The sequence below is a fragment of the Melopsittacus undulatus genome, chromosome 6 (assembly GCF_012275295.1).
Source record: "Melopsittacus undulatus isolate bMelUnd1 chromosome 6, bMelUnd1.mat.Z, whole genome shotgun sequence".
In the NCBI taxonomy this organism is placed as follows: domain Eukaryota; kingdom Metazoa; phylum Chordata; class Aves; order Psittaciformes; family Psittaculidae; genus Melopsittacus; species Melopsittacus undulatus.
This window is the reverse complement of record NC_047532.1, coordinates 74,297,466-74,318,243: the sequence shown is the minus strand read 5'-3', so window position 1 is coordinate 74,318,243 and position 20,778 is coordinate 74,297,466. Positions and strand designations below refer to the sequence as shown.

The following is a 20,778-nucleotide window of genomic DNA, read 5'->3' as shown; positions in this document are numbered from 1 at the left end:
CTGGCCCCGCCGGCACCGGGCGCAGGCGGCGATCCGCGGCACGTCCGTGCCACCTAGTGACAGTCGGGGGAACCGGGCAGGGCCCTGGCGGCTGCCGGGGCCGGGAGGCCGAGCGGAGACTGCGAACGGAGAACGCCGGGGGGAGCCGCGGCGGGTGCGGACACGGCCGGGTGCGGAGCGATGCGGGTGCGGTGCCGTGCGGCCAAGTGCGGCCGTGTCCGGCTGCGGGTGCGCGCTCGGTGCTGTCGCTCCCGGGGCGGTGCCGGCGGGGGGCGGCTCCTCGGCCGGTCCCCCCGGGGCGGGGCGGGGAGGGGCGGGCGGCGGCGGCTCCTCGGGGGCTGGCACGGAGCGGAGCGGCCGCTGGCCACGGCGGAGCGATGATCCGCAGGGAAGGTAAGGAGCGCCCTGCCCGCCGCGCTCAACAAGTGCCTGCCCTGCCCGTTCCGAGCCCCGCGCTCCCGGCCTGCTCTCACCGCTGCGCCCGGGCGCTGGGAGCTGAGGACGGGGCGCCCCGTCTCCATGCGCTCCCCGGGAGGTGGGACACGTGGGGTGCTGCGCTTGGGTGCTGCGGGGTGGGCAGTTTGGGGGTGGGCCCCCAGGAAGGGTCTTCTTAAAGTGGGGTTTGCACCTTGAGGCATGGCGAGGTGCGCCCTGGACACCAGAGGCTGTTCGGGTGCTGAGGAGGGATCCTATGGGCTCTCCCCCGTCCTGGAGGCGAGTCCCTGGGCTCGGTGGTCCAGGGCCGGTGCTCACTGCTCCAGCCGCCTGTCCCCGGGGCTGGTGGCCAACAGCGCGGGGCTCAGCACAGGCTGCTCGTGGTGTGTAGTTTGGGCTGGAATGTTCACACGAGGTTTGCAGTGTGCATGTCCTGCTCTGGTGGCCCTGGAACTCCACCTGCTCCTTTAGTTTCTGCTGATAAGGACCAGAGTGACCCAGCGAAGATGACTCAACCCTGCTCAGGGGATGCTGGGCAGCAGCTGAAGACATTGCCTGATCTTGCAGGGAAGGAAGCCCTTAGTGGCAGCACAGGGCTCAGACGTCCATAAAACCCAATAAACCTGAAGCCTGGGAAAGTCCCTGCTTTTCCTGGAGCCGGCATGGAGCTATTCCCACTTCCCCAGGCTCCTTTCTCTGTTCTGCTTCCATGATGAGTCCATGTGGGCCAGCATCCCAGGCAGGACCTGCTTCCCCTACAGGCCAAGGAGGAGCTGGGTGGGAAGCTGGCGGTGGGAGCTTGGACAGCAGGTCATACATACCCCAGCAGACACAGGCCCCTTGTTTGGTGACCTGAATTCCCTGCTGGGAGCATTGGGATGAGCCGGGTCACCCTTTCTGCATGAGTTCCTGGGTTAAAAGATGAGTCCCCAGCAATGGCGGGATGGCTCCCGCGCCTCCTCACACAGACGCTCTTTGTCTGCAGGCTGCCTGGGTGACAAAGGGAAATAGGCACTGATAGGGCTGGAACAGGCTCAAGGTCCACAGGAGCTCCCACCCACCCGGGACATGGGTCACATCTGGAGCTGGGCTGGCAGCTCCAGGCATCTGCCCAGAGGAGCATCGTGGTGTCCAGCCATAGACTGATCACATCTCCTCTCAGTTGGGTCTGATGTTGTCTCATAGCTGTGATGAGCCCAGGCTTTAATGAAAGCATTGCTTCATGGCAGCCCTCAGCTCCCCTCCTGGCCAGCATCCCTCCTTCCCTGACATCAAGGCATTGTGTTCTTTCCCCTGTGTCTCCTGATGCCCCAAGGCAGCTTGTTGCATAGAACAATTCTTACCTTATACCCTCTAGGAACCCAAGTTTTGCCACTCCTATAGCTGAGCTGTTTGCAAGATCCTGTGCTACATCGGGGGGCTGTGCTCAGCTTTGCTGCAGCCATCTGGCCCTGCAGACTGCAACTGGTGGTGTTCATAGCCCTGTGTAACTGGGACATGTCCAGCCCCTGATCAGCTTCTCCGCCTGGGAGGTGGCTGAGGAACTGAGGCTGCCCAGAGCCACAGGGTTTGGAGGTGAACCAAGATGGGTTTAGCCCCTGATTGTCAGGGTTGAGGGAGGCCAGCAGGCAGAACCACCCCCTTCTGTCCTTGCCCAGCCCTCCCACAGCCTTGCACCTCACAGCAGGATTTGCTCTTGTAGGGAAGTGTAAGGAAGTGGTTTTGTGGTTGTCTGGCTCTTAAAACCCAGAGCTGGAAGACAACTTGAGGCATTGTCCAGGTGAACCCCTTTGTGATGCTCCAGGGCTGCACTCGAGCCTTCCCTGCTGATGTATGTCCATTCATCCTCCAGAATTAAAGCCTTGTTACCCTTGTGTTTCCTTGCAGACACTGAACGGGCAGTAGAAATCCTGACCAGATACCAAGGCACCCTGCAGTCCCCGGAGGAGCAGGAGCTAAAAGCCTCCATTGGAAAAGTCTCACACATCTTCCAAAGTGAACTGTTCCAGGCTCTGCTGGGTAAGGACCTACCCTGCAGTCCCTGGGGCTTTGTGGTCAGATCCTGCACAGGGGCCTGTCTCTGACCAGGCAGAGTGCAAACACATGGGTGCCTGTAACACTGGTGAGCTGGGCTGTCCTTCCCCTCCAGCGCATGGGCAGGATACCTGGGTCAGGTCTGCAGTCAGTGGGTGTTTGTGATGTGAACAGGAGTCCTCAGTCAGGTGATTGTGGACAAAGAGTAAAGCCTTCTTCAGGCCATGCTCCATCTATCCACCACCCACTGAAGGATGCTGCTGGGCAGTGCCCGATCTACCCAGCACCCACTAAAGGGTGCTGCAATGCTGTGAGCACCCTCTGTGCATCATAGGCATGGTGTATCAACAGCCACTGCAGGCTTCCAGCTCTGCTGCCATACTAAGGACACCCCACCACAGGGCCTTGCTTCTCTCTGTGCCCCTCAACCCCATCACATTCTGCCAGCCGGGAGGGAAACTAAATTTGTCTGTCTTTGAGAAAGAACCCACACGCACCCAGCTCCTTTTGGGGTATCCTGGTCTTTCCTGCACTTAGACCCACAAGCATTTGGGAGTAACCCACAGTGCAAGTGGTTCCATCCCACACAAGAAACCCTTGACAACAAGGCTCATCATGGGGCTGGGCACCAGAAAATGCCAGTTTCAGTGTGGCCGTTCCTATTAGTGAAGAAGTGTTGTGGAGAGTGTGTCTGGAGAGAGCACATCCTCACACACACCAAGCAGCACTCAGATGCCGTGCAGGTTTCCCACTCTCCAGCCGTGTGTCCTGGTGTTGCTGCAGCACTGTGCGAGGGAGTGCCACTGGGTTGCTTGTGCCCTTCTCGACTGGGTGAACAGGATATGAGTTCCCTTCCTCTGGCTGTGTTTACCTAACAAGGAGTTTGCATTAATTGCTCCTGCCCCTTGGAGTGTGGGTTTGTGAATTCCTCTGTCCCTGCCTGGACACGGGTGACGATGTGCTGGCTGCACATGGTTCCTGTGCCCGCACACAGCAGGGTCTCTTGGTGTCTATGGTGCAGCCCTGCAGTGACATCTCTGGGAGGATGGTGGAGCATTTCTGTCCGATTTGCAACCCCCCCCCCCCCGTTCTCAGCGAGCTGCTGTGTCTGTGACCTGAGCCCAGGGCCATGGGGCTGGTTTGGAGTTTGTTTGTGGGAGGATTTGCAGCAGAGCCATGGGTCCATGTCCCAGTGCAGGGGCTCCCTCTTGCTGCCCTCACTGTGCTGGATGCTTCTGGCTCTGGAGAGGGCTCAGCCCACAGCCTGCTCCAGTGGAAGGTGTCCCTGCCCGTGGCAGAGGCTGGAACTGGATGAGCTTTAAGGTTCCTTTCAACACAAACCAGGCTGGGATTCTATGAGGCTATGAACATGGAGCTGCCTTTTTTTCTGCCCCTGGGAAACACGAATGCATGAGCATGGTACAACCCTGTCCCCTGATCATATGCTCCTGCAGGTAATGCTCTCCTGAGACGTGTTGGCTGGCTTGTATTTGAACACTAAAGTGCATCATGCCATAGTAGAGCCACCAGAAGTGACAAACATCATAGAGTTTTCCAAGTTAGTCTACATGGAAAATGCAGGGATAGAGATGGTTTTCCATAGGGTTTTTTGGTCAGAACAAGCTGAGTTGTGGACTGTAGAAGCCCCAGTTTGCCCACCTCCAGGGGAAGATCTGCTGGGATGTTCAGATAAAGCCTGTGCAGTGCCAGGGCTGGATGTATCCATCGCTGTGGACGTGTCCGGTGTTGCTCTGCACATGCACCGTTTCCCACCAGGCTCCTCCAAGCACAGCCCAGGCCCTTGAACCCTGGTGACCACCAGCACCCTGTCTCCGGAGCTGCCCCTGTGCCGGAGCACACTGATCCTGCCCAGGCAGCTCGGCGCAGCAGCAATGGCTGCAGTGCAGGAATGCACCAGCCCCAGCTCTGCACAAAAGGAATTCCTTGGCGGTGCAAAGGGAAATGGGCTGTGCTGCTCCCTCCTCCTGGCGCCTCTCCTGCATCCCAGGCCATGGAGCCAAGCGCGTGACTTGCAGGGAACAACCCTGCAAGGGCTGGAGGAGCCGGGGCTGGGGACGCTGCAGCTGGGCCGGGTGGTCCAGGTCCTGCTTCGTCTCTGCCCCACAGGGAGATGCTCGGCCTCCTGCAGTGCTGCTGATGGGGCTCATACACAGACCCATGACCTTTCCTTCCCAGAACCAGGGCTGAAAGAGGCTGTTGTGCCCTGTGCAGCTGGGCAGGGCCTGTGTGCTGCCAGCAGCCCAAAGGGCAGCACTGCCCTGGGAGCCCTCTGGGGCTGTGCTCCGATCCCATGCCCGAGCAAGGGCTGGTGCAGACCCCACCGAGGTGCTGTCAGCTGCTCAGGCTCCCACCCTGCCTGTGGCTCCTGTGACCCCCACAAAGGTTCCTCACACAGAGCCCTGCTGCTGTGGAGGCTGGGGGAGAGGCGGCTGCTGCCAGTGCCGGTGCTGCTGGGATCACTGGTCATGGCTTCAGCAGCTGCTGCAGGAGCTGGGGAGGGAAACTGGACTCACCTGGAGGATTCTGAGCCCTGAGGATGGCTCCTCCTACAAATTAACCAATAGCCAAGGATGGAAACCAGGAGCTTGCTCGAAAGCTCTGCTGTGGCTTTCAATCCTCCCCTGGCAGTATGGGGCTGGTGTGAGGCTGGAGGCTGTGCTCGGGGTGAATGTGGTGATAGATGTGATGGCAGCGCAACACTGGGCAAGAAATGTCATTTTCTGAAGGTGGGTGCATGTGCTGCTGGCACAAGGGTGCTGCAGCAGTGCTCAGATGCTGGTGCCACTGAAATATGTAATGACATTTGTTTGACCCCAGGAGGAAGCTGTTGGACAGATTCTGATCTCTGTAAATCTTGGTTACTCTTCCTTATTGGCTCCAGAGCAGGCTGACAGTCATGGAGCAGAATCTGGGGGGTAGGACAGCACAGCTTCATCTTTTGCTGCCAGCATTCTCTTCCTGAGGTTTTTCAGGGGGTGCTGCTCTCAGAGTGCACATGTGGGGCAGATGTGGTTGCAACTTGTGATGCCTATCAGAAATGAAGGAAACTATTTATCGTTAAGGCCACTTGCATATGTCCTAAAATGCACTCCTGTCACAGCCGTACCCTGAACCTCACCCCCAGTCCCGAAGCTCCTCCCAGCAACGATTCCCTCTCCTGGCAAGCACCTAAAATGGGCTGAGGGTGTCGGAGGTGGGAAGTGGCTGCTTGGGAGCACAAGCTTCCTGCTCCGTAGGCTCCTTGCCAGCTTGGCTGCCCGAGGCTGTGTTCCTGCCACAGATGGGTGGCAAACAGGGACGCTGGCAGCCGTGCACCCCCACGACGGGGTTGTTCAAATCCTGTTTTCATTCCTGCGACGTTCCCTGCGTTCCAAGAGTAATCCACGCAGCCAGGAGCTCCCGCTAGCCCGTTACGCAATGGCTATTTTCATAACCAGAGGGTTTTGCACAAAAACAAAGCCCCGTTTGTGTGGCTGCGCGATGGCTGCTGGCCGTGACCTCGTGTCTGATGGGGGGGGGGGAGGTTCGGGAGCTGCCCCCGGGGCAGATCTGGGGGCTCCTGTCACCACCAGCCGCCCTGGGTTCCCCGGCACACAGGACAGAGCCTGGCGGTGGTGCTGTGTGAAGGCAGCAGTGCGGCGCTCACTGGGCATGTACAGCAGCTTGGTTCCTGCAGCCGGGATGTCCCCAGGAGCTGTGTGATGGGAACCGATGCTGCTCCTGTCCTGTCAGCGCAGGGATATGCTGCTGTGGTACATGGGCACGTTGTTCAGCACAGGGGGAGAATGGGGACTTGCATCTAGAGGGGTCAATCCTGCTTTGTGGAAGCTTCCGTGGGAAACAGCCCCTGGCAGCGTTCAGCATGTCCCTGCTCATTCTGCATAGCGCTCACCAGGTTTCCTCTGTGTTAAATGTCCTATGAAGTGGGCATTTAACCCCCTGCGGCACTTCCTGTGCTTCAGGTGAGCAGTTGCACACCGAGGGGCTGGTGTGGTCCCAGGGAGCACCAGGACAATTGTGGCCACTGTCCTGCCGTGCTGAGACCCCCACTGACCCTTGGGATGGCTCCAGGAGAGGGTCTCTTCAGCCTCCTCCAGGTACAGCAAATGGGCTCCAGCTCCTACTGCAGTTTTCCCTGCTCCAAAGGCTTTCCCTGCTGCCGTGACTTTGGGGCTCTGCTGCCTTTTCCAGGCTTCCTGTTTCTCAGGCACTTGAAGGGATTTATTATGCTGTTGTACCTTCTGCAAGGTATTTAGGAATTCTCCTGGCCAACCTCTTGGAGCTTTACCTTTAACCTGGCAGCAGTTACCATCCTTCCTGGTTTTCATTTGGACACAGGTGAATGCCTCCTTGTCTTCACCACCCTGCCTTCCCCTGCGGCCAGCCCAGCATTCCTTCCTTTTGCCTTTACATTGTCCCCTGGCTGGGTGTTTGCCCCCATGACAGGGGTTGGAACTGGATGAGCTTTGAGCTCCCTTCCAGCACAAACCAGTCTGTGGCTCTGCTGCTGAGCAGGGTTTGGTTTTAGTCACTGTGGGCTGTATGGTTGCTGCCTGTGCCTTCCAGAGCTATGGAGCACCACGGCTGAACCAGGCACCTCCCTGTCCACCTTGCCTTGCCTCACAGAGGGGACACAGTGGGCAGCACAGCAAGGGTGAGGAGCCAGCAGAGCCTTGTCCCACCCCATCGCCCAGGTGCCATCCCTCAGAGGGAGCTCAGACTCAGGATGCTTCGGCTGCAGAGCCATGCCAGTGGTGCAATGGGTGCTCAGGGCCAGTCCTGGGGATGTTTCCTTGTTGTTTTGCAGATATCCATGAGTTCTATGACTTCACACTGCGCTCCGCACCCCTGCAGCCTCCCAGCCCGGACACACACCAGGGCACCACCCGGCAGCAGCATGGGACTGGCTCCAGCATCCAGCCCGCAGAGCCCCAGCACTCACCCGAGGTAAGAGCTGCTCCGGTGCGATGCTGTAGGGTCAGGCCCTGCTTCCTCCTGCCCAGCAGGAGACAGAAGGACACAGGGGCTGCTGCCACCACAGCCCGCACCCAGGTGCTCTCACACCTCCTGTGCCACAGCTTGTCTCACTAAGGAGACACATTCTCTGGTTCACAAGTGTTAATTGAATTACTCCTGATCCACACAGCTCCAGCTTCAGTGCTGGATCCTGTCCTGCTGCTGCAGCTGGATTAGCTGCTCCCATCTGACGCTGTCTCCTGCAGAGGCATCAGGGCTCTCTGATCCAGCCGCCTCGCAGGCTGCTTTTGATAAATGAAGCAGGTTGAGTCTTTTAAGTTTCCCTATCAGTATTTTTCCCAGGTCTCAGATAACTCCTGTCCCTTTTCTCTGAGTTCTCTTTAATTTTTAACAGCCTTTTAAAAGGTACTGCACCAGGTGGGGAGGCAGGAGGTGAGAAGTGAGGTTTCACTTATCTCAAAGGCATCAAGGTAAATGAAATTGCCTTGTGTCTTTGCAGACCCTTTTCCCATCCCTGTCTTGCTGCCGCATGCCCTGCCAAGGGATGCTGTGGGATCCCGCTCAATTGGGGATGCAGGAACATTGGTGCAGAAATTGAAAGATTAAGTGAAATAAACCTACCAGACAAACACCAGATTTCTGCCTCAGGGGCTGAATTGGCTTGTGGGGACAGCAGATCTGAGTGGCACACAGGGACAATGGAGCTGAACTCTGCTCCTAAGGAGACTCCAAGGAAGTTTGATGATCAAGAACAGGGAGGACAGAGCTGCCCACAGCTGCAGGAGGTGTCTGTGCCCCTCTGACTCTGGTCTTCCCTGACCAAACCCAGCCTGCAGTGACTCTGCTGCCCACGGGGCCGGTACTGGGGCAGGCTCAGCAGAATGGCAGGATGCTCTCTGAAGGCAGCGCGATCCCTTCGCACGGGGGGCAGCTCCTTTCTGCCCCTCCAGCAGCGGTGGGCAGGGCCAGGGGGCGGCTGCCCTGCTCTGTCTGCACGCACCCCTTGTGTCGTTCCAGGACAGCGAGCGGAGGCTCCCCGCGGCAGCCGGGGGCAGCGCGCCGGGGACGCCGCCGCGGCTGGTGAAGGTGACTGCGCGGAGGACGGCGGCTCCGGCCAGCGTGCGCAGCCTGGTGCTCGGCTCCCGCAGCGCCCTGCCCCAGGTGAGCCCCCGAGCGCCCCTCGCCGCGCCGCACCCCGCCAGCCTGGGGGGCAGCTGAGGGGACGCGGTGTGCCCCGGCACAGCGGGACCCTGCCGGGAGGAGGCCTCCCCCCCCCCCCCCCCCCCCCGGCCGGGCAGTGCTGCCTCAGGGCTGCTCTGGTGATGCTCAGGCTGGGAAGGCCGGTGCCAGGGGTGGGTAACACTGAGACCGTGGAGTCACGAATCTACCAGGTTGGAAAAGACCTTTAAACTCATCCAGTCCAACCCTTACCCCAGCACTGCTGAGGCCACCCCTAACCCATGGCACTGAGGGCCTTGGCTACATGGTGTGTGAACACTTGCAGGGATGGTGGCTGCAGCCCTGCCTTGGGCAGCCTGTTCCAATGCCTGAGCACCCTCTGGGCAAGGAATTGTTCCTCAGCTCCAGTCTATACCTCTAATTATCCCCTTGCATTAGCAGTTACCATGGCCCAGTGTCAGCCCTCAGGGCTTGAAGGGCTATGGCACAGAAGTAAAGAGGCTGTGTGGAGCTGGAAATCCTCCCAGCCCCATCCCTCTCACCCCCAGCGCTGGCACACTCCCACACTGCAGATTTCCATATTTGTTTTCTCCGAGCTCTGAAATGGCAGGTCCATTCCTCAGCTTACCAGGAGCTTTTCTCTGCTGTCTTATTGACTTGGAAATGCTGTTTCTTTGGATGTATATAGTAAATCTCAGCTTCCTCCTAGTGCAAGTGCATCGTTTGGGATATGCATTTGAGGGGGGTTTTAGGGATGAGCAAAGGGCAAAATGTCCTTTTGGGAAGGGGTGAAGTGGCCAGGATGGACAGATGGGGTTCACTGCAGATTTAAGATGATCTGAAAATGGTGTTTGCCTTGGGATAGTTTGAAATTATGCTGTTTGCTTAAATCAAAGTCTTCTTCCGAAGTATTTTAAAGACAAAAATTGCACTGCTGCTTTTCTCTCCTTTATAAATGTCTCTTTCTTACTGTGGACTGCAATAAAATGGGTAATGCCCCATTTTTTCCCCCTTCCTGTTTAATTTCTCCTTTTCTTCTTGCTTCTCTCTCTGTTTTCAAACATTCCCCAGATCTTTACTGGTCTGGAAGGGCGGGGGGATGGTGGCTTTCTGAGCACAACAGGAGGATGAGTTTCCATTCACCAGTGGGAGGGAACCACGACTGTGGATGTGGGGGGTCACAGAGAAAAGCCATGAGGGCTGCAAGCTTGAGGGGCTGGGAACAGTTGGATTTTAAGGGATTTCCCTCCTAACTGTCTCAGGCTGTGGAGCACAGCACCTCTTGCCTCCAGCCCCAAACGTCTCCTGATCTGCAATGTCTCCTTTAGCAGTAGTCACCTCACTTTCTTGTTCAGGTTTCATGCAATGGGACTGTGCTGTGTCCCCAGCCTGGCTGGCCTAATGGGTGTTTACCCTTCCCATCAAAAACCTGCACTTTGCTGCTGGATTTCTCTTGCTTTAGCTCCCAGCCTCAGGAAATTTTGCTGCCTTTGTTTGCTAGGATAAAGAACTGTGGCAATCAGAAATGTTCCCAACATGTAGGTATTTATAGATGCATCTAAGTTCCCTCTTAACTTTCCCTTAGATAAACTAAACAGATTGGCTCCTTCCCTCCCTCAGTGTGAGCAGGTTGTTCCAGGCTTGAAATAATCCATGCATTCTTTTCTGAAGCTCTTTTTATTTTCAGCCTCCTTTCCCAGCCTGTGCCATCGCAGGCCAGGAGCCACGGCTCAGCGCTGGCTCTTCTGGGGTCTCCCATCTATGGGGGCTGCAGGTGCCAGCCCAGAGCAGGGAGGAGATGGGGGGAACAGGCAGGACAGGCCTTGCAGTGGGCTGTGCTTGGCAGAGCTTTCTCATCCCAGAGGATGGCCACAGGCAAAGCAGGGACCTGGAGAGGAAATAACACTGGGATGGTGGTGTTCAGTGCTGGGCTTAGCCATGCCCTATTCCTGATGGAAAGTGAACTTTCTGCGGAGACCAGCAGCTTTCCTGGGAACTCGGACCAAGCGATGCTGGATTGCTGCAGAGTCAATGCTGCTCCTCTGTGACAGCCCCTGTGCTGGGATACAGGGGCCTTTGACACAGCAGTGAGCCTGTTGCACAGGATGTCATCTTCATGGCTGAACGCAGCCCTTGTCCCAGCAGAGCAAGAGCATTTCCAGCAGTCCTCTATGTCATCAGTCTGGACCATGACCTGGGATCTGCTGTGCCAATGGACCTTGCTTCACATCCCTCACTCCTGCGTGAAGGCACCAAGGACACCTCATCTCCTGCCCAGCACCTCCTCCTGCGTTGGTTCTCAACAGCCCCGGCATGCAGGACAGCACTGGGGCTGGATAGCATCTACACTCCCAGCTCCTGACCACCTCCACAGCGACTTCCTGTTCCCCAGCCCTTGGTGCATGCTTTTTGCCATGGGCAGTTCCACAGTGGGTTTCAGGAGAACACCTGAAATGGCAAAGGGCACTTAGAAGAACTGAAGAAGCTTTGATAATGATGATATTTAATGCTAGGGCAGGAGGGCATCAGCTGCAGGACAGAGCAGCTGCCCCTGGTGCTATCAGCCCAGGAACAAGAGCTCTGGCAGATATGCTGCCACTGATAAAAGGCAGGATGATGAACTGGTTTGTTCTGCCTGAAGTAAGTGCAATTCTGTTATTGCATCCATCAATATAAATAAGTTTTCTGTTGTCCTGGCTTTGTCCTCATCCCTGCCTGCAGCTCTCCCCAGCAGTGATAGAGCAAAAAGCCACCACAGCCTGCTGTGGCCAGGAAGAGACATGAGAAATAAATTGCCTCTCCACACAAATGCTTCCAGGAACAGAAAGTCTCCTGTCTGCTGGTGAGGATATGTGTGTATACACTGCAGTGTGCAAATGGCTGCTGTGAAGGAATTGGTCCCTGTAAATACAGCAGCAACATGTGCTTCCTGATGGCGAGGCTTTGGGATGAAACCATCCCTCCGTGGGAAAGTGGATGCTCAGCCCTCAGTGGGGCAAGAGCAAAGGGACTCCACTGGCTGAGGTGCTCCGTTGAGGTGCTCGGAGGCACAATCCTGCCCAGGAAATGGGATTTGGGGTGTTTTATTTGCCGAATCTTCCATTTCAACCTCTCCACAGGCCCCAGGGCTGCTCCAGGGCTGCAGCGGGAAGAGCTGGGGGATGCTCCATGTGCCACCCGCAGGCTGGCGGGAGGCTGCTGCTCTCGGGAAGGGCCGCACAGGGAGCCGAGAGCGCAGCTGTGGATATAAAGGAAGGGGAACAATGGTGCTGATGAGCCGAAGTGGTGCTTGCTGCGGGGAGGGGCTGCTCTTCCTCTCCACCCTCGCCCGCAGCACAGCGCGGAGCTGCAGTCGCTGCGGCTTCACCCAGGGCAGTCGCCTGTCTGAGCACCCCTCCCCACCAAGGGCTTCATTGCTTCGCTGCCCGGCTCTGTCCTTGCTCAGCCCAGCAGCCGACACTGAGTAACAGCGGTCCTTAACGTGATGGAGAGGACAAGAAAGACTGCTGCAGGGACAGGCATTTCTCGGAAATCACCCAGCGCACAGAGGACCTCACTCCTGGGGCTGGGGGTATGTGGGGTCCTGCTGAGCCTGCTCACAGTGTGCCACAAACATCCCCTTCACTCTCTGCATCCCAGGAGGACACAGCCCAGCCCTGCAAAAATGCTGTGGCAGGGGCTTAGGAACCCTCCCTGATGTTCCTGCCACTGAAGAAGATGCATCTGTCTGCTCTATAACCCATGGCTTGAGCACCAGCACGGCTGGAGGAGCTCCTGGGGGATATGGCAATGAAAGGCAGGCTGTGCACGGCGACCGGCTGTCTGCTCCCCCATCCTTCTCTCAAGTGTTTATTCCTGGTTCCCGATTTGCCTTTGGCCGAAGAGAAGGGCTTTCCTGTGCTCTGCGCCTGGACAGGATGAGGCTGGCATGTGATGGATGCTGCGGCTCTGGACCTGCCCACTCCGAGCTCCCTGCTCCCCCTGCTTTAGCCCCATCTCTCTGTACCTTCTCTGTGGGCAGAGGGGAAGCACCAGGAAGCCACTCGCTATTGCAAGGAGCATCAGGGCAATGAAGCAGGTCCCTGATGCAGGGGAATAGCTGACAGTGAATGCAGACACCCACCATGAGGTTGCACATGCCCTGCTGTCCCCCCCACCCCGTGTCTCTCTGGGGCTGGAAGCAGCCACAGCCATTGCTGCAGGCCGGGCTGGCCACTGCTTTATCTCAGCACCAGCTCAGCAGCATCAGCCCTGCAACCCCAAGACCCTGGGAAGTGGACAGCACTCAAGCAAGGGGAGCAGAGGAGTAACCAGCTCCTGGAGGGACCCTCCCCTCCATGTTGTATCCATGGCCCAGAGGAGCCAGCTGCTGTCCCAGTGTCATCTGAACAGCTCTGTGCCCACAGATCGCTTCAGGGCTCTGCAATCAGATGCTCTCCAGCAGTTTCATGTTTTGACATTGCAGACACAGGCTGTAAAGTCAAAGGGCCAAAGCCAGAAGGGTGTCTGTCTGCAGTAACATGTTCATACTGAACCCTATGTCAGCCCTGCACAGCAAGGGCACCTGGCTGGACAGCTGCTGCCTGTGCCCAGGGATGCTGCTGCTCACAACAGGGTCAGCATGGGCTGTGTCAGTAAGAGTGGCACTTCAGTGGACATTTTGGGGTTGAGTGGCCTCAACTTTACTGGGGGCTCTTGCTCTTCCTTCTGCAGAGATGAACAAGGAGATGCTTAGACCTCAGTTCTCCCAGCTTGGTACAGAGCTTCAGCAAAGGATGAAGAAATCAGCCACCAGGCTGTCAAACCAGAGGCTTGTGCATGGCCACCTGTTCCTACTCTATCTGGGACCTTCTGTCTAAAACCAGTGGCAAAAGGAGGATCCTCGGCAGACCTGAGGCTCTGCTGGCTGCACAGCCTATGGAAGCCTTGACAGACACAGGGCTGTTGGTCCATCCATTCATCCAAGTCATTGTCATTGTTCTGAAGTGATGTGTCATGGTTCGAGTGCATGCAGCGCTCCCAGTGCAGTGGTGGGAATGGGACAGCAAGGGGAAGGCTCTAGAGCCTCACGAGTCACCCAGATGAGCCTGGAGTCCATCCATCCATCCATGCATCTTCCCTCCAGATTCAGGCTGCAGCTTCGATTCCCTCCATCTCGTGCCTGTTCCCAGGGGAGTGCAGTGTTGGGGTGACACACACATGTATTCACATGGATGGGTTTCATGAATAGCTCTGAAGATAAGAGCTGAGACCAGTCACAGGCAGCTCAGTAGGATTCAGACTGAACAGGTGCCAACCCCATCAGTGCCTTGCCCAGGAGCTCCATGAGCCACTGTGCTGTCCCTGCTGGATCTCTGTGTGCCTTGATCAGGAAGCTTCCAAAATGAGCCAGTGCATCCTCGGAGCAGGGTCCCCACAGCAGCACCCAGGTCCCTCATTTCCTGCTTTGCTTTGAGGGGTGACTGACCACATTCCTGCTGTAACCAAAGCAGTGCTGGAGCCCATCTCCCATAGCACAAACCAACCAGGGGATCGCAGAGTGCAGAACCTCTGTGCCCACAGCAAGGTGTGTGCCACCCTTCACTGCCCTCACAATCACCCCAGCATCTGGGGAAGCTGAGGACACATCTCCTGGGGGCATTGCTGTAAAACAAGTGGCCTCTCCTCACCCTGTTTTGAAGGAACAAACCAAGCTTGAAGGCAGAGCCTGACAGGCCAGCTGCTATCTGGAGCACTGGAACTGGGAGAGCGTCACTGCATCTTAATGGCATTGGGCTGGACAGAAATCAGGATTCTGGTGGCAGAGGCAATACCAGCACTGTTATAAATAGAGCAGCCATGGTAATTGCTCATGAAGGGTTTTAGTCTTTAGGATTTGGAGGATCAGTATCAAGTATCTGTGCAGAGAGATCCATTATCCCCAGCACTGGTAGGAGCTGGGGGAATTGCAGGGGCGGGAGGGCAGCAGATGAATGCAGAGTTGGGAATCATCCCTCACCTGCACCTGCAAATCTGAATGCCCTTTGAAAGGTGCTCTCTGGTGTGTGCTGCCTGCCCTTGTTCTGCTCTGCGTGCCTGCGGGTTACAGCACACATGGCTGCCGCAGTGCAAAGCACAGGGCTTGCTCCAGGGCAGCGCATGCCAGAGCCCTGCAGCCTGCAGGCACAAAGCACCTTGCAGGAGTCTTGCTGGCATTGCACCTAAAGCTTATTCCAAGTATTGAGGCTTGGGCAGAGGCCTCCTGTGGTCCGTGGCCTAGATAAGCTCTGGGGCTGGCACTGCTCAGGCACAACAGTGCTGTGCCCGGAGCACTGGCATGGAGAGTATCATGCCTGCCTCGCTTTGCTTCCCAGCCTTACGAGCAGCTCCCCACCTGCACGTGTCCAGACAATGCGGCAATGTCCGGCCAGGCTGTTCTCCTCCTGTGAGGTGTATTTTTAGAGCAGATCATCTCCCAGCCTGGGCTAGAGCAGGCTGCGGGAGCTGTGGTGGAGTGAGCGAGGGGCACTGCACTGCAGTGCAAGGGGAGAGGCAGGCTGGACCTGGGCTGGACTCACTGCTGGAAGCAGGGGCAAGCTCTGCCTGCAGCTTCATGAGCACGTTGCAGTTCTGTTCCTGCTGTTTGATCCCAGTCCCTTGGCACCTACCCACAGCCAGGTCCCCACTCAGTGAGGGCACATTTTGCATTGCTGAATCTTACAGGGTGTTTTTGCAGGGAGATTTTGTAAGATCTGAGGCTCTGCTGCTGTGGCAGTGCTCCCACTTCACTGCTCTGGTTCAGAACAGGAGTGAGGTAATGAGCCCTGGGTCCCCGCTGCCCACTCTCACTGTGCTGTGGCCCAGTGGCAGAGCTCATGGTCTGGCTGCCTTTGGGGTGGGACTCAACCCAGCTCTGTGCTCTGGCCCCTGTGGATAATCAGTTGCTGGAAACCAACCATCCTATGTCCAAACCAAGCCCTGAAGCCAAGACCAAGGGAAGTTACACATCATCCATCACCCAGGGCTTGTGTTGCTGGTGTGCCACTCCTGAGGAGCACATGCCATAGAATCACAGAACTCCAGACTGGTTTGGGTTGGAAAGGACCTTAAAGCTCCTCCAGCTCCAACCCCTGACACGGGCAGGGACACCTTCCACTGGAGCAGGTTGCTCCAAGCCCCTGTGTCCAACCTGGCCTTGAACACTGCCAGGGATGGGGCAGCCACAGCTTCTCTGGGCACCCTGTGCCAGCGCCTCAGCACCCTCACAGGGAAGAGCTTGTGCCTAAGAGCTCATCTCAGTCTCCCCTGTTCTGGCAGGTTAAAGCCATTCCCCTTGGCCTGTCCCTACAGGCCCTTGTCCCAAGCCCCTCTCCAGCTTTCCTGCAGCCCCTTTATGCACTGGAGCTGCTCTCAGGTCTCCCCTTCAGGAGCCTTCTCTTGTCCAGGCTGCCCCAGCCCAGCTCTCTCATCCTGGCTCCAGATCAGAGCTGCTCCAGCCCTCGCAGCAGCTCCATGGCCTCCTCTGGACTCGCTCCAACAACTCCATGTCCCCCTTGTGCTGTTGCCCGAGGGCTGGGTCAGGGGGGTGTCCCCAGAGCGCAGCAGAGGGGCAGGATCCCCTCCCTGAGCTGTGTATGGGTGTTACGCGTGTTTATATGTATGAATGTACCCCGGGAACTCCTCACCCCGCGGCTGGAACCCGTTTGAAGGTCACCTCGGGGCTCCCGAAGCGATGCTGTACCCCCTGGCGCATGGGGGGGGCGTTGGGACCGCGCGCCTTTTAGAGAGACCCGTGAGGGCGGCCGCGGCCCTGCACCGCGCACGCTGATTGGATGAGCCCCCGGTGGGCGGGCCCGGAGCCGGTTCAGCCATTCACAAAATTCCGAGCACCGCTTCCTCCCTTAAAGGGGCAGTGCTGGGGCTCTGGTGGCCCCACCGCCGGACACCGGCCTTCCTTCTGCCCTGGATGGCCGGGTTCCCAGCCCGCGGAGCGTGTCCTGGCGCAGCACAGCCCCGACGAGGCACCGGTATCTCTGGGTTCTGTGGGCAGTGAGAACTGCCAGATGGGTTCTGCTTCATCTAGAACGGGTGGATTGGAGCGTGTGGAAGAGGGAAAGTGTGGACCCACAGAGCTCCCCTTCTTGTCCCCCATGCATAGTAGGAATAATGGAGGAAAAGGCATCCCTGGCTGTGTGGAAAGGTCCCTCTGGGCTCGTCCGTGCTGCCCAGGGCAGCTCCAGACCTGAGCAGAGTGGTACTGACCCCTCTTAGCAATTTCAGAGCCATGTGTTGACCCAGTCAGAGAATGGGACTGGTTCCTGCAGGAACCTCCCTGTTGGGAGCCCACAGGAGGTGACTTGTGGGGCTTCAAAACAAGCAGGGTGCATCTGGCTGCCACCCACGGACAGCTCAGGACTAGTGAAAGATGTAGGAAAACAGATGTCTGGTGGGGTTACACACAGCACAACCGGTTGGAGATCAAAGTACAGGTCCAGAGACATAAACCCAACCAATTCTGTTAAAGATATGAGATTTCAGAGCACCTCACTGTGCCTCGGGGTGCTGAGGTTGTGCCCTGGTCGCTATTTCAAGTGTTTCTTCTGCTCCATCATGTTCCAAAGGAAATGGGGCACATCCAGTTCCTGGGTACCCATGGACAAGGAGACACCGCAGTGCTGTGGCCATGCAGCAGCCAGGCTCCCTCTGCACTCACGGCCAGCCCAGGATCCAGTGCAGGAGCCTCTGCCCGGTGATGGGAGGAGTGGCTGTGGGTGCTGGAGGCTGTCAGGAAATCCATAATGCCTGCTGCAGCTAATTGCTGCACAATAGAGCCCCCAGGCTCTGCTTTAGAGGGTGAGAGCTTGGGCTCTGCTGGAGGGACCTGGTGCAGGTCTCCATCACTCCTCTCCCCCTGACACAGCCGGGGAACACGTTTAGTTGTCTGCAATTTGAATTGCAGAAAGCAGCTGGAGGTGTTTGTTGAAGCCCTTCGTGCTGCTGCTGCCACAAGGAACTGCACAGTGGCATCAGGCAAACGATGAGGGGTCATTAATGGAATGAAAATGGTTTTGCCCTGGAGGAGAATAATTTGTTCAGCAACTGCCCTGAGAGCACGGAGAGCCTCGGTCCCTTGGAGCCTGGTTATTGTTATCCCAGCTGCATGTTTCCCAGTGTGAGTTGCTGCCAGGGCAGGGAGGAGCAGTTGCAGGGTGTTTGTGATCATGCTTCTTCACACTCACCACGACTGTACAAACCTCACAGGAGCTGCTGGCCCCTTTTGCCACCAGCATGCAGCCAGCTCTGCAGAGTGCTCTTCAGTCACTCATAGAGGACTAAGCTGGAAGTGACCTCAAGAATCATCTGGTCCAACCTTACTTGGCAAAAGCATGGTCTAGACAAGATGGCCCCACACCCTGTCCAGCTGAATCGTGAAAGTGTCAAACCTTGGGGAATCCAGCACTTCCCTTGGGAATAATCTCTTCCGTTTCTTCAAGTTTCCTTTGACAAGGAAATTGGAAGTTACGGCTTCCTGCTTGATGGGGATCTGTGGTAGTGCTAAGGAACTGATGGACTGCGCTGAGTTCAACTGGCTCCTCTCCTTGCTTCTCGGCTCCCTATGGCTTGTTCCCCCTTGTTGTACCTCCCAGTGCTCCCAGTCCCCAGCGGATGGCTGCAGACTCTCCTCCCAGCCCCACGCTTCTGACATCGGGCAGCTTTTTGCAGATGGTTGTGTTCAAGCAAGGTACCTCCCCGTGAAAACCATTACCTGCCTGTGGCAGGGGTTGGAGCTGGATGAGCTTTAAGGTCCCATCCAATCTAAACCAGTTTGCAATTCTGTGATTCCATGACAGCACTCGTGTGACTGTCATCTCTGCAAGGAGCTGGCTGCCTTCAGCCTGCCCCATCTGCTGCTCCTAGGAAAAGGCTGTAGGTGCAACAGCCTCCCAGCTCCTGGTCCTTCACACTTGCCTTCCTCTACCCACAGGACATCGTGTGAGAGGAAGGAAACAACAGCAGGGGCTGAAATGCCAGCAACACCACATAGAACCTAGCTCCATGCTGTCTTCATGCCATGCAAGTAGCTTCATCTCTGGGGATTTCTTGATGCTTTGCTGAAATTAGCACCTGCAAAAAGAGCAGCTGCCAAAGCTGCATTTGAATCAGATGGGCAGGCTCCTGATAGGAAGAGGGGAGAGAATGACAGAGCTCTTGGTTTCTGCGAATTGCTTCCCTCCATGAAGGCACCTGCCTGGAAATGAGCTCACAACTCCTTTAGCCCTGTTCCGTGCCCACATCACTGGGGTGAGATGCCTGCAGCAGCTCTGTTCACTGTGCCTGCCCTGCCAGGGCTGGACACCCCAGTGCAAGTGCCAACAATGTCTGGACTCTGGCACCGCCACTCCCAGTAGCCACAGCACCAGTACCCACTGAAAGAAACTGGAGAAGCACAGGGTGCAAATGGCCCTGGCCTCCTCTGGAGCTCAGTAACATGTCTTGAGTCCCACACAGTGTTAGGGAGCATTGCAAGCAAGCAGCAGCAAACAGGGACTTTACTTCTTCCTTTTAGTTCTGGCATATACAGTTCACTATAAAGCAGTAGCCAAGGTGGGCTCTTACTCTCATGCAGGAGACACTGGCCACCTGCATGTTTCTACAGGGCTTATTGCTCTGCTTTGGTGCAGCAGTAGGAATTACATTACTCTGGTAGCAGCTAAAATGGGCCATGGGCGGTTTCAGGAGGGGAGCTGCAAGTGGAGAGGAAGGGCTCTGGTAGAGCTGCAGCCGCTGAGGCTCTAGGCCCCTCCATCGGCTGGTGGTGATGAGGCACTGGCAGAGAACTGGGGGAAGCAGCAGCAGGTTTGAGGTGATGGAGCCATCCCTGAGCCTGGGAGCTGGCAGGCAGAGTGGGGTGGAGGCAGTGGTGTGATGCTGGCTGTCCAGGGCTGGCACCGAGGATGGTTCCCATGTGGGGATGCCCATTGCATGTGCAGCCACCCCATCGGCGGGGATGGTGGAGATGAGCAGAGAGAGGACCCCAGACCTTCCTTGTGGTGGATGAGCTCCAGCCTCCCATGTCAGGGGAGGGGGATCAGATGCTTCTCTTAATTGTTCACTCAGCTCCTTATTAAAGCATTTTTCCTCAACAGGTCTTGTCCTTTGCTTTTGCACTTCCCTGCTAAGTGAATGACCGTGTCCCTATGTCCCCCCCTCCAGGCTGAGTGGAAGGAGGAGATGTGTCTGGAGCAGGGCAGGTGCCAGCACTTGGGGTTATCAAATCCATGTGTGCCCCTCCTGGAGTTCTCTCCCACTTGAGTCAGCCTCTTCCAGACCCAGGTCTCCTGCCATCCCAGGGTGGGAATTGCGATGGGCAGCAGGTTTGCAGCCAGGCTGGAGCAGTGGTTTGTTGTGCTTGTGTTACTGGTTCTGGGCACACCTCATTGATAAAGCAGCTCCAAGGTGTCACAAGGTGGGAGGCAGTGGGCAGCCATGGTGGACTTTTACTCTCATGCAGCAGACACTGGCCCCCTGCATGTTCCTACAAGGCTCTGCTTTGGTGCAGCCGTCCCCCTACCTCAGCTTCACCCCAGCCCCAGTCCCTCCCCTCCTTCCCACTTCTGCCCTCACTACTGCAAGATGCCCTCTCTGCACCAATGACATCCCCCACCCCTGATCCTCCCTGCCTGTTGAGGAGGTCCAGCACCTCTCCTGAGCACAGGACCCTCCTGCAGGGCCAGCACTGTGTGCTCTGGGAGATGGCACAAGGAGCAGTAGAAGATACAGAGATGATCCTCATTTCTTAAAGCCTGAAGTGTAAAGCTCTCTGTTAATGCCAGCACTGCATGTTTTCCTGCTGTGCACACAAACACAGTTTTTCATTGATTAAAATAACTCTGAAGAAGCTGTCTTTGCATGCAGGCATCCAATCCTTCCCTGCCTCAGTGAGCTCCTGGGGTCTGCAGCATCCTGTGGCACTGAGCTCTTTAGGGCAGAAGCACTTTCTTACACACAGCTTTTGACTTCATCTTCCTGCATCTCTGAGTCTTTGGGTAAGTGCCACAGTGTACCCAGGTCTCATAAATGACTGTTCATCAGCAGGAGGCCCTGGGAGCACAGGATGAGGCTCACCAATGAGCTATTCCTGAGGGATCAGCT

The 20,778-nt window shown here is 57.0% G+C and overlaps 1 protein-coding gene across 2 annotated transcripts; it reads left to right on the top strand.

Annotated features, from left to right (window-relative positions):
* Positions 1-347: 347 nt before the first annotated feature.
* LOC117436251 (disks large homolog 1-like) lies at positions 348-19,723 on the top strand. Of its 2 annotated transcripts, XM_034063583.1 has the most exons (5): positions 348-393; positions 2,323-2,454; positions 7,298-7,437; positions 8,485-8,628; positions 18,611-19,723. In XM_034063583.1, the coding sequence occupies exons 1-5, from the start codon at positions 378-380 to the stop codon at positions 18,620-18,622; spliced, it is 444 nt and encodes a 147-aa protein (XP_033919474.1). In that variant the 5' UTR covers positions 348-377; the 3' UTR covers positions 18,623-19,723. The 2 variants fall into 2 exon arrangements, with proteins under 2 accessions (XP_033919474.1, XP_033919473.1); XM_034063582.1 differs by lacking the exon at positions 18,611-19,723 and having other exon boundaries at positions 8,485-8,745.
* Positions 19,724-20,778: the final 1,055 nt, after the last annotated feature.

What these genes read in the sequence shown, in the direction of transcription:
- LOC117436251 (XM_034063582.1), top strand. An exon ending in ACTGTTCCAGGCTCTGCTGG is followed by an intron (nt 2,455 to 7,297) that starts GTAAGGACCTAC and finishes GTTGTTTTGCAG; the next exon opens with ATATCCATGAGTTCTATGAC. An exon ending in AGCCCCAGCACTCACCCGAG is followed by an intron (nt 7,438 to 8,484) that starts GTAAGAGCTGCT and finishes GTGTCGTTCCAG; the next exon opens with GACAGCGAGCGGAGGCTCCC.